The 12,477-nt window shown below is 43.9% G+C and overlaps 1 protein-coding gene across 2 annotated transcripts in view; it reads left to right on the top strand.

Moving 5' to 3' along the window:
- Positions 1-9,042, top strand: part of efr3a (EFR3 homolog A) — a 180,662-nt gene extending 171,620 nt beyond the window's left edge. For both annotated transcript variants that reach the window (XM_080726909.1, XM_080726908.1), the window contains 3 exons: positions 4,894-4,997; positions 7,190-7,239; positions 7,433-9,042. In XM_080726909.1, coding sequence (XP_080583035.1) covers positions 4,894-4,997; positions 7,190-7,239; positions 7,433-7,538 — 260 coding nt within the window. In that variant the 3' untranslated portion in view covers positions 7,539-9,042. The remainder of the gene's footprint in view (positions 1-4,893; positions 4,998-7,189; positions 7,240-7,432) is intronic.
- Positions 9,043-12,477: the final 3,435 nt, after the last annotated feature.

The following is a 12,477-nucleotide window of genomic DNA, read 5'->3' as shown; positions in this document are numbered from 1 at the left end:
TATATACCAGTAAGACGACCTGAGGGCGAAAAGCAACCTTGTCCTCCTTAGCCTGGAATTATTTTATGCTTTAGCTATTCAAAAATAGCAGATCTACAAGCTCGCGAGTGCCGCACTGTGAGCTTGTATATCTGCTATGTTTCAATAGGCCAGGCTAAATGGGATAAGTAAAACATGAGGTATTCGTTCATGGCTGCCTGCTGGCAGCTGAACTGGGCTCAGCTCATCAGACAAAGCACAGAGACAAAGGGAGGAATGAGTCACCTCGTCTGGGCTGGCGCTTTGAGCTGCAAGCGTTCACACGCAGCAGCCGCAGCCATCGACTTTGTGGATTGGCTAAACTTTGCATAGTGTTCGTGCCACTGTGCAAATGTAATTGTCAGCACACAGAAGAGGAGAGCATTATTTTGAGACAGGGCTAATCCAAACTGATAAACACTAGTGTTATTGTCTGAGATGTTACGCTGGACCTTGGCTCTAAGATCAAACTCCAAGGGAGGTCATGCCACAGTGGCGGTGGGACTTAAGCTGTACTCCTTTGTATGGCAATTTGACCGTGGGACGTACATGGATAAGATTGTTGTGGACGTCTTCAACACTGTATCTTTGTGCTGGTCGAAGGTAGCCTCAGTGACGACTGTTGGAGAATGCGAGCCTGCCTGGGTGCAAAGGGGACACACAGCTGTGCTGATAGAAGGTACAGTCTACATCCTGATCGTGGTTAGGCGCCACGAAAGTAAAAAGCAGCAAAGAGTGCTTTATGCGTTCGATGTCGACACTAACAGGTGGTTCAAGCCCAAGACGTCTGGGACTGTTCCAAAGGCGAGGTCCGGAAACTCAATCTGTGGCCTTGCGAAGGTCATTTATATCTGGGGAGGACACAGAGACGAGACATGGACTAATGACGTCTACAAGTTGGACACCACCACAATGGTATGGTCAGTAATTAAAGCCAGAGGCACTCCCCTGTCTGGTTCATCATATCAGACTGCCACCGTCATTGGGAAAAAGCTGTTTGCATGTGAGGGAAACTCGAGGGCTTACACTCTCAAGGTGTTAGACACTGATACCAACTGCTGGCAGAGCACGCTGCCTTCTGCACGGCTTCCTAAAGAATGCCCCCTGATCCATTCAATCTTTGCCTACAATGAGGAGCTGTACTTATGCAGTGTCGCGACCAAGGATCCGTTCCAGAGCTTCCAGAGCCGTTCTATCCATCCAAATCAGCCAGTCTGGAGATGCAGCCCCCAGACCTTCTCCTGGAAGAAGATGCTTCCCAAGGGGAAAGGCCCGGTCTTGGGGTACTCTCACAGGTGCTGTTTTGTGGTGGGAGATCGTATAATCCTTGTAGGAAGCTCTGTCATGCACGTCTTAGACTTCAGCCCCAGTATGAAGACGTTGTGCAAGCTAGCGGTTATTCAGTACGGTCTGGAGCAGTCTGGGCTCCCACACAACGTCAGGCGGGAGCTGGAAGACGTGGTCTCTTCCACCTAGGCAGGTCGGACGCTCAGGGCCAGGGGGCCAAACACCTCTGTATAACTGCTGCTGCTGCTTTAAGTCTACTTGTGAGTGTGATTATCGTTTGGGCCAGCAGAGGGTGCAAGTACTGTGTTCTGTTTCTGTCGAGTCCTCTGTGGGTGGTCCCTGGAAGGAGCTGGTGCCATGGCATTGGTCCAATGTCTCATTGTTCCGCTGGTGAATGCTAACCTGCTGACGCTGGTGTATGCTGACCTGGTGAATGCTAAATTGCCGACTCTGGTGAATGCTAACCTGGTGAATGTTAAACCTGGTGAATGATAACCCCTAACCTCAGTAAAACTATGTCTAAACCTAACCCTGTAGGATTAGTCAGTCCCCGGAAGGAGTCATCACTTGCTCCACCTCGCGCCCAAAAACTAGCGCTCCGGGTCTCAATCTCACTGAATCTCAAAAACACTGTGACATATATACCAGTAAGACGACCTGAGGGCGAAAAGCAACCTTGTCCTCCTTAGCCTGGAATTATTTTATGCTTTAGCTATTCAAAAATAGCAGATCTACAAGCTCGCGAGTGCCGCACTGTGAGCTTGTATATCTGCTATGTTTCAATAGGCCAGGCTAAATGGGTTAAGTAAAACATGAGGTATTCGTTCATGGCTGCCTGCTGGCAGCTGAACTGGGCTCAGCTCATCAAACAAAGCAGAGAGACAAAGGGAGGAATGAGTCACCTCGTCTGGGCTGGCGCTTTGAGCTGCAAGCTGCAGTCTGGGACAGCTTTGGAGACTGCATTAGAGAATAAAAGGAAAGAGTGAATCACTGCGTTTAGTATACCAGTCTTCGTCCTGGTCCTCTAACATGTATTAGAATAATACAATTAAAACTGAAAACTCCACTCCAGTGAGCCATGGCAGGATTTTGTTCTCTCTCTGTTCTGTTGCATTTTGACTATACCTAGATTCCTGTAGGTGTCGTAGTTCAGGAACTTTCCTGTTAACTCTCCTACTGCCAGATCATTTATTTATTTATTGGGTCTGGCGCCATCAAAAAGCGGCTTACCTTTGCGACGTTATAGTAGATAGACAGACAGACAGACATTTATTTATTTATTTTTATTTTTTTTGGTTGTGCAATAGTGCACTTTGGTCTGCCAGGCAGCAGAGGGCGGCGTCATGCGAGAATGAATGTGAATTTGCCTGTTATGTGTTGAAGAAGAAGAAGACCAGTCACTGGCCCCAGAGCCTTACAGCCAGAGGAAATCAACAAGGAAGTGAATTGTTCTCCGTTGATCTAACGCATAATGGATTTTTTACACCATCACCGCGGAAAATGTGTTTACAGTAGACGGCCGCGCGACCCCTCATCAGCTTACAGTCATCAGACGAACGAACCGAACGAGCGCCGTATTGGCGGAGAGGTCTTGCGAAATCGGGCGAACGTGAACGTTCAAAGCGTGGGGAGAGTTAATCGTCGTCTCTTTTGGACGCAACAACCACAGTGGTACTGTAATTGTTGATGGTAAAAATGTGAACCATACACAGTGGAAAGTAACAGGTAACACGTAAATTGGAACGGTACAAACACAGTGACAGAAAGTGATAAAGGTGATAAACCCACACCCTCCCCTGGACGATGATGCGTACGTCCAGAGGCCAATGAACTCACTTCTCTGAGCCTAATTATTCAAAACACTACAGATTACAGAAAACCCACTAAATGTTGAAAGTTCTGTTTTTTTTTTTTTTTTTTTTTTGTAATTGAGGTCAGGAAACATGAAAAAAGCCTAAAAATGAAAAGATTTGATGTCATATGACCTTTAAAGCTGTTTTTTTTTTAATGTTTGTATTCTCATTCATTCTACAAAGTTAATTTCCAAAACCTCATTTTGTAGCTCCAGTTCTCTGCAAAACAAAACTTAAAGCCATACTGTGTAAGTTGCCCAACTAGTGGTCATTAGCCCTATAGCAAACCGCGGTCGCGTCCGCGTCTTTCGTCCGTTTTTCGTACCTTCAGACCCCCGCGTCTGCCTCCACCTCGCTGAGAGCTATCTTTTAAGGGGTCCCTTGTTCCTGTGCGTTCAGTAATTCCAGAGATACGGACTCCTTCACCCTGCCTGGTAGGCGAAATTACCTAGAGAAGGGATGGTACAAACGGGCGACAACAAATATGGCTGCCATAGCGAGTATTAGCGACCCCACTTCAAGATGCGCTGTGATTGGCCGGCAGTTGTATAACCCTCGCTGTGATTGGCCGGTAGTGTGATGACGCAATTTTGGCGCGAGATCCGGTCCACGGCAAGGATCTCAGTTTACATATAGAGAAGGCTTTACAGGCTGAAATTCACGGCGCGGATCTTCTAAAACTTTTGTGATTTAATAGTTAGGAGAATTTTAAGATTTGTTTTATAAAAAAAGTTACATAGTACAACTTTAACTAAAAAAAAAATGTGTTTTGCTCTCACACATTGCTATCACATTTGATTCCATTTGAGGATGTCGATTGAGGTCGTAGTATCGCAATTTCTTTGGCCACAGGTCCGTTTGACCAATTATAGAGGGTTTAAGTGGTACACGCGGACATGCAGCTCGGCAAATAAAAAGTGAATTGATCCCAGTGCATGACGGAGGACGACATCACGATAAAGTTAAATCTCCGCGATACGTTTATCGTGAGTGTTATTTATCACGATAAACGATAATAGCGATTCTAGTCCCATCCCTAACTCTGAGGTAACACGCAGGGACGTGCTGGCCATTGGGAAAAGCAACTCCCGAACGGCCGGTTCATTCCCGGCCGGTCCAGGTGGGCCAGTAGGAAAAAAATAACATGTCTGCCTTTGTTCCATTTTTAAAATGGTTTTGGACATACAAGGTTTCCACCCGACAACGACGAAATATAACTCATGTAATTGGCCCACTGGCTTGTCACTTGTCATGATCTGAAATGGCAAATCTTTGAGTATAGGGGCTCTTAAGTCTGACATCATTTTGTAGGCAGAGGAGAACTTAGTTTTACTATTTACTAATTAGTCTTCTCTTTCTTGTTGACAGGAAAGTGGTAGAATTATACTTTAGTTGTTATTTTTGTCTCGGATCTGTTGAAATAGCGAGGGACACATATTGACAATAAATCTGTTTGGAGGTCTGACTACAAAATGATGTCACGGCTTAAGCCCCATAGCACGCAATGAGGGCCTCTCCAACTCTTTTTCCCGGGCTGAATCAGGGGCCCAGCATGTCCCTGGTAACACGTGAAGATGTGATGGTAACACGTGAAGATGTGATGGTAACACGTGAAGATGTGATGGTAACACGTGAAGATGTGATGGTAACACGTGAAGATGTGATGGTAACACGTGAAGATGTGATGGTAACACGTGAAGATGTGGTGGTAACACGTGATGATGTTTCTTTCCAGACACCGCCGGTCAGGAGGAGCTGGAGAAGGAGAAGAGACGGCAGGTGATCGAGAAGTTCCAGAAAGCTCCGTTCGAGGAGATCGCAGCCCACTGCGAGTCCAAGGTAACCGCAACGCACGCCAGTGTTGTTTTTGACAGCAGATTTTGATTTGGTTTTAGTCAGAGTCTTTTGAATAAAATATAATTTAGTTTTAGTCATAATTTAGTCACCTGAAAAGTATTAGTTTTAGTCTAATTTTAGTCGACTAAATATCATAAGATTTTAGGCGACTACATCTACAGTTGATTTAGTCGACTAAAATGTATTTTGGCAGGCCTTGATGGCATCGTAGTGACTGATTTTACACTTGGTTGTGAGCTGAAAATAGCCGATCTACAAGCTCACAACGCGTCGCAGTGCGACGCGTTGTGAGCTTGCAGATCGGCTATTTTCAGCACGCAACATCTGAGAGCAACCAAACATAAAATGACTCTCTTCAGCTCTAGTCCCTCCCTAACGTTTTAGTCTAGTTTTTTATTTTGTTGACGAAATTGTCAATATGTTTAGTCTTAGTTTTAGTCATCACAGCGTAATTTCGTTTTCGTCAGTGAAAGAAACGCAGTCGACAAACATTTTTCGTCATAGTTTTATTCGACGAAATCAACACTGACGCACGCAAACGAAAACACGCACACGCACGTCACTGCAGCAACCCTGAGCCCTTCTCCAACACAAGCCTGCAGCTCTGGGGTCTAACAGGATAGAACAGGGGTCCTCATTTCAACAGGTGGTCCGGGACCCCTAGGGGGTCCTCAGAGTTACTCCTCCATCTCTCTGACCTAGTCAGTGACCTGTGGTAGGTCCCTGTAGAGCAGGGGTTTCCAAACAGTGGGTCGGGACCCATTTGTGGGTAACAGATCATTTATTTTTTTTCCCTTAAAAAAAATAATATATATATATAAATGTTTTATTTTTTATGAAACAAACAAATGTAAGAAATTAAAAAATATATATTAACTCTCTTACTGCCAGATTATTTATTTATTTATTGGGTCTGGCGCCATCAAAAAGCGGCTTACCTTTGCAACGTTATAGTAGATTGAGAGACTTTTTTTTTTCTTTTTTTTTGCCTTATATTGCCTGGCAGGCTGCGCTTTCGCAGGCCAGCCAGCAGAGGGGGGCGTAATGCCATTAATGTGAATGTGGCCGCTTCCTCTTGCCATACAATGGGAAGACACATTGCACACAAAGCCCCAGGGCCTGAGATAATCAACACGGAAGCAAAATGGTCTCCGTTGATGTAAACGCATAATGGATTTTTAAGAACATCACTGCTCGCGATGTGATTACAGTACACGGCGGCACGACCCCTCATCAGCTTACAGTCATCAGACGAGGTAAACGAACGAGCGCCGTATTGGCGCGCCTCACTCGTTAAAATTGGGGCGAACAGGAACGTTCAAAGCAGAATAAGAGTTAATGAATAAGTAGTGGTGTGAAGAGACATTGTGTGCGCCTGTAGATCCATCATCTGCTATTTTCACTAGTTTGGGTCCCGGGCAAACGACTAATCTCTCTGTTGGGTCTCAACCTGAAAAGTTTGGGAACCACTGCTTTAGAGGACCACATGTCTTATGCATCCAATTCCAAGTGACACCTTGTGCCATTCATAGCATGGAGTGTACAAATGGAATGATTATATTAAAGACACAAAGGACCCTCCCACTACTCTCTCAACTGATGACATTGAGACAACATACTTCCAGAATGTTTCAGAATGATACAGTGCTTAACACATGGGCTGCTAAGGTTTATAACATTTATAGCTGTTGCTGCTGCCACCATTGACTTACGCTTTGTTTTGACGTGCCTCGCAAGCTTCGTGCGTGCGTGTCCAGAGAAGATTGAGGAGGATAATCCATTTGTTTACAAACGCTCGCAAAACTAAAATCCAAAAATCGTGGTAAAATCGCGGTAAAGTGTCGCCGTGAAAACAATCATCTCTCTGCTTCCATGGGGCTGTTTTCACTTCATTCTTAGATAAAGCCGTTCTTATGTTTCAAAGTAGAATCTAAAGCAATGTTAATCCTTCCGTGATGTCTTCCCTAGAGGGGCTGCCTGCACTGACTGGGTGACGTAATGGACTCAGGTCATGCAAAGGGCAGCTGCAGTCTCAAAAAGTTAACTGTTTGTTGCCTCGTGTGTGAACGAGATAACTTCCTGTGGCAGGGGGACACCTAGTGGCCATAACTCGTCCCTGAACGAGTTTGGCTCCCCAAGTGTTAATGTGATTTTTTTTTTTTTTTTTTTTTCAGGCCAACATGTTGCATGACAGACTGGCCCAAATCTTCGAACTTACAATTCGGTAAGTTGCTCTTTTTCAACATGAATCTGTCAAGGGGTATATAGATAAGTGTGCGTGCGTGTGCCCAGAGCTTTAAAACAAAATGCAACAACATGCGACCTGGCGGTTGCTTATCTCACGATTAGGGAGTCTTACTGTTTATTTTATAGTTTGTCATCTATGTTCATCCCTCTCTTCATCCTCCTCTGTCCAGACCTCCTCCCAGTCCATCTGGAGTGGTGTCCATCACCGCCGGTCACCCGCAGCGCCAGTCTGTCCCCGTCTACGAGATGAAGTTCCCCGACCTGTGTGTCTACTGAACAACCACGCACACACACACAGACGCACACACACACACACACACACACACACACACACACACACACACACACACACACACACACACACGTATGTTTGTATTACTATACTTGTAGGACATAGTTAGTTGGACAATTTTACGAATGCCATAAACAATATATAGGCCAATATACAATTTGTCATGTTGAACTTTTGAAGACCAAAATAGGCGTTCGACAAGCTCACAACGTGCCTCTCTGCGACGAGTTGTGGGAGCTTGTACTTCGGCTACTGTTGCTGCGTGTCATTTATCACGCACACATCGGGCATAACTCCCAACCCCCTCACAACTATAGTAATACGCTCACTCGTGCGCACACACACACACACATACACACACACACACACACACACACACACACAAATACAACATCACACGGTTCCACAGAGTCGAAGGTTCTAAACCTTCTGATGTGAACACAGGAACAACAACACGACGTATTCCAAAACATGAGCCTCTCGTACAAAACAAACAAACGCGTGAGCTACGGAACCTTTTCCAACACGCCTGTTCACAGCGAGCCTCCGTTGTCCCGCCGACCACAGAGGGCACACGCGAGGAAGCGGCGGAAACGGAGAGAAAACTGGTAATATAATTTCATCGGGAACACAGCGGACGCGAGTCGCATGTCAAACTCAAACGACTGGAACGACGTCGCACTAAATGCTGGGAGAGTACAGAGGACGCCTTCGCCTTTTCTCATCTCACCGGGAGAAAAGCACGGTATCGAAGTACCACTATGTACAGGACCGGACTTGTATGTACGCACTTTGTTTTCGACCAACAACACGGCTTTCACGCCCTGGGAATGTAAAACAGACCTGCAAAGCAAGCGTCAACGTAACTTTTTTTGTCCTATAGAGAATTTTCCTAGCGTAAATGGCAAGCCTGCTAACATGTTTTTTGTTTTGTTTTGTTGGGCATGTGAGACCAGCTAATACACATATCTCTTAAGGAGTGTTATCTTTTTTTGTATTGAGCAATAAGCCTAATAATTATACAAAAAAAAGTATCTATTTTTGCTGCCAGCTTTGTGGTGATGTTGTAGGGTAGCTGACCGGCAGGTTTAGACGAAGCTAAAGCATTTCTTAGCGGAATAGCGGGCTGACGCTGCGTGCTAGGCTAATTATCGCAGCATATTACCGTCTACTAAAAAATAAAGCAGTTAGTGCAGGGGTCTTCAATAAGGGGGTCCTCCGAGTAACTACAGGGGGTCCGCCAAATCTTTGTGTGATGGGGGAACATTTGCAGAAAATGGCAGTTAGGATATTAATAGGAAATGTAATCTATGAAATCTATGGAAAAGGTTTATACGATATGTAGTGGGGGTCCCTGCTTCATCTCTTTCTCTGTGCTAAGGGGTCCTTGGCTTGAAAATGGTTGAAGACCCCTGAGTTAGAGGAAACGTCCACGTGTGTAAAAACACAAACTGATCGAGTAGCAATAGTCTATTAAACAAAGACTTGGAGACCAGATATAACTATATATACATATATATATATATATATATATATATATATATATATATATATATATATATATCATTGTTTTTATATAGGCTAGAGAGTGTTAGACTTTTGTCATCCATTTGTTGTTATTCTCACAGGCTTGGTACCCTCTATTGAATTAACACCAAAATGATTAAAAGTAATATTTATAACAACACTGGTTTGTCCTGAATAACGGCCAGGCCGACAGTCTTGAATTGAATGTAATTTAACATAATAGGTACTGTGCATTATATGGAACCTGGAGTTGCACCCGGTGATAGTAGTTTAGTGGGGGGGTTTTGGGCCAGAGTTGAACAAACCTTTTCAACCAAAAAACAAATACTAGAGGTCTTCCTTAGCTCCGCCTTTTTTTAGAGCACTTTCGACATACACACCTTTTATTGTCCGATCGAAATCCAGAAGTGGAGCAGTAAACAACAACAACACAGCCAATCAAAACGCACTGAATGCCCTGCCTCTAAAATGTTATGGCAAGGCCATTGTTTTCAGTTTGAACAAAATGACACAAAAGTACGGGAAGTTGATTTCAAGTTCGAAAAGCAATTATTTCCATTTACAAAGTGATTGCTTCTGCTGGAAAGATAATACAACTGTAGTTTAATTTGGGGTAGATTATGCAACTCTGTTGATAAGGATGATATGTTTTGGGGGGATTTGTAGCTTTGTTTGTAGTCTCGCGTGGCCAGACTGTTGCCTCCCACAAGTTCCAAATGCTTCCGGTCGCACAATCTCGGACACGGAAGCATAACATATATAATATTAAGTAATATTTCATATCAAGTCTGAACAGACTCTTTATATTGTCTTTACAGTGGCACAGATATATCCTAATATAAACTGCTTAGCAGAAATGTAAATAAAACGTAAAAGATATTTTAAATATATATTTTCGTGAACGGGAAATGCCAGCTTCCTGACTCTGAATTTCGGGAGGTGTCATCCCAGACTCTTAATATATAGCGTTCGGAGATTGTGGAATAATTGCCTTGGCTACGCGAGACTACTTTATATGTGACATAATAATGTACAGCTTGTGATCGCCCCCTATCTGGCTCTTATACAACCAGCGGTTTATGACAATGTAAGCACAACACTTCTGAATGGATGATGATGATGATGATGATGATGTTGTATAGCTACAGTACAGTGGTTCACAAACATTTACATGTCAAGGTCTTACCTTAACTCTGACAGCATACAAGTGGAACCAAGTGGACCCTAACTGGCCCATTTGGTTCCACTTGTATGCTGTTAGAGTTACAGACCTGTAAGGGTCAATTTAGACCCCCATAAAGGAACCTAGAAAGTCCCACCCACAACCTTATAGGAATGCCTATAAGGTTGTGGGTGGTTCTCAAAGTGGGGACCCTCAGTGGTCCTTGAGCGGGTTCCGGGGAGGGGGGGACAAATGGAACCAAATGGACCCTGACGGGGCCATTTGGTTCAATCGGTACACGCGCAGAGTTATGGTGGTCGGTGGTCTAATGCAGGGGTTCTCAATCTTGGGTCCGGGGACCCCCAGGGCCCTATTATGCATCAGCTATTTTGCCGAACAAGTCTTGATAATCTTTAGAAGTCCTTGACATTTAAGTTTGAGAACCACTGCTACAATGGATTTGAACTGTGTTGAGAGTAGGGATGGGACGATATGAAAATGTTATACCACGATTATCGTGACAAAAGAAATCGCGATTTACGATATTATCTCTAAATCAAAATCCATTATCCTGGGGTGGAACATTTGCCCAAAAATGTAAGATCTACAAGCTCACAACGCATTGCAACGTGACGTGTATTGAGCTTGTAGATCGTCTGTTTGTTTTTTTTTTGGCAAGAGAGTGAAAAAAAGATTGTATCAAGTACGTATATTATAAGTACCTTTTACCATTTATAGAGAGTTTAAGTGGTACCGGATACGCAGCTCGGCAAATAAAAGGTGAATTGATCCCAATGCATGAGGACGATATCATGATGAATTAAATCTCCACAATACGATTATCGTGAGTGTTTTTTTTTTATCACGATAAACGATAATATCGCTTAACGTCCCATCCCTAGTTGAAGGGCATCGCACACATGAACATCTAAACAGTATTTTCTCTTTTTACTGTATTACTCTTCAAATGACTTTGGACAGTAACTTGTGATACGTGGGGTGTTAATAGATCTGTATTATGTCCCGTTTATTGCTACTAACAGTACAGTGTGTGTGTTCTTATCTTATGCGTTTTTATGTCTGTTTGTTGGATCTAGAGCAGGGGTCTTCAACAGGGCGTCCGGGACCCCTATAGGGGGTCCTCAGAGTTACTACAGGGCGTCCTCCAAACCTTCCAATCCTTTTTATATTAACAACCTGACCTCTAGTGTCCATATTCTGAGGACTGTAGCCAACAATAGCAGATCTACAAGCTCACAACGCCATAAATAGCAGATCTACAAGCTCACAAGGCGTTGTGAGCTTGTAGATCGGCTATTTTCTGCAAAGAGGTTTGGTGTAGAGGGGAAAAAAGAGCAGAATAAGTACATAGAAAAAGGTCAAGTTTATTAAGTATTGACGGTTCAAGTGGTTAAATATCTGAAAACATAAATTGACAGGAATCCAAAATACACTGACGATTGTGCTGTCAAACGATGAAACTATGGAATCTCCGAAAAGTCTGTTGGGGTCCCTGCTTCTCTCTCTCTCAACTAAGGGGTCCTTGGCCTGAAAACGTTGAAGACCCCCGATCTAGAGCCTTATTGGTGATCTAGATCACTGGTTCTCAACCTGTGGGTCTGGACCTCCCACGATTGTGGGGGTGGGCGGGCGGGAGTGATCGTTTTGGGTGAAAACAATATCATAAAAAAGACCATTACTGCATCAAAAGTAATCAGCAAACTATGCTATAAAAACTTGTCAAACATTTGACGAATTGTCAAGTTATAATACGTAAGAAAGAGGGGGGAAAAGTAAGCCATTTACCATGAGAGGGAGTGGGTTGTTGGCTTCGCCTCGTACCACAACCCTGAAAGAGTGGTAAATCAGCCAACAACCCACAACCCTCAAATGGTAAATTGCTGTTCTACCACTTCTACCATATAAATGAAAGAAAACACAGTTGTAACTTGCAAGGTTATTTAGTTACAATCAACTGCAGCACAACAGTGGGCGGGGTCCATGAGCCAACTCAAGGTTGTTGACTGATTTACCACTGTTTCAAGCCAATCAGAATCCAGTATCCGAACATCTGACCACAAAAAGTGGTAGAATGGCAGACCTACAAGCATGGCATGGCAAGGCATTGTGAGCTACCATGTTCACAATATTTATCTGTGGAACGGGTGATGACAATTTTGGGAGGTCACGGCCTGATGAAAGGTAGAGGACCACTGATCTAGATTTGAAAGAAT

The sequence above is a fragment of the Nannobrachium achirus genome, assembly GCF_963921795.1.
Source record: "Nannobrachium achirus genome assembly, chromosome: 5".
NCBI classification, from domain to species: domain Eukaryota; kingdom Metazoa; phylum Chordata; class Actinopteri; order Myctophiformes; family Myctophidae; genus Nannobrachium; species Nannobrachium achirus.
The sequence above is the reverse complement of the archived record's forward strand: the minus strand, read 5'-3'. Positions and strand labels throughout refer to the sequence as shown.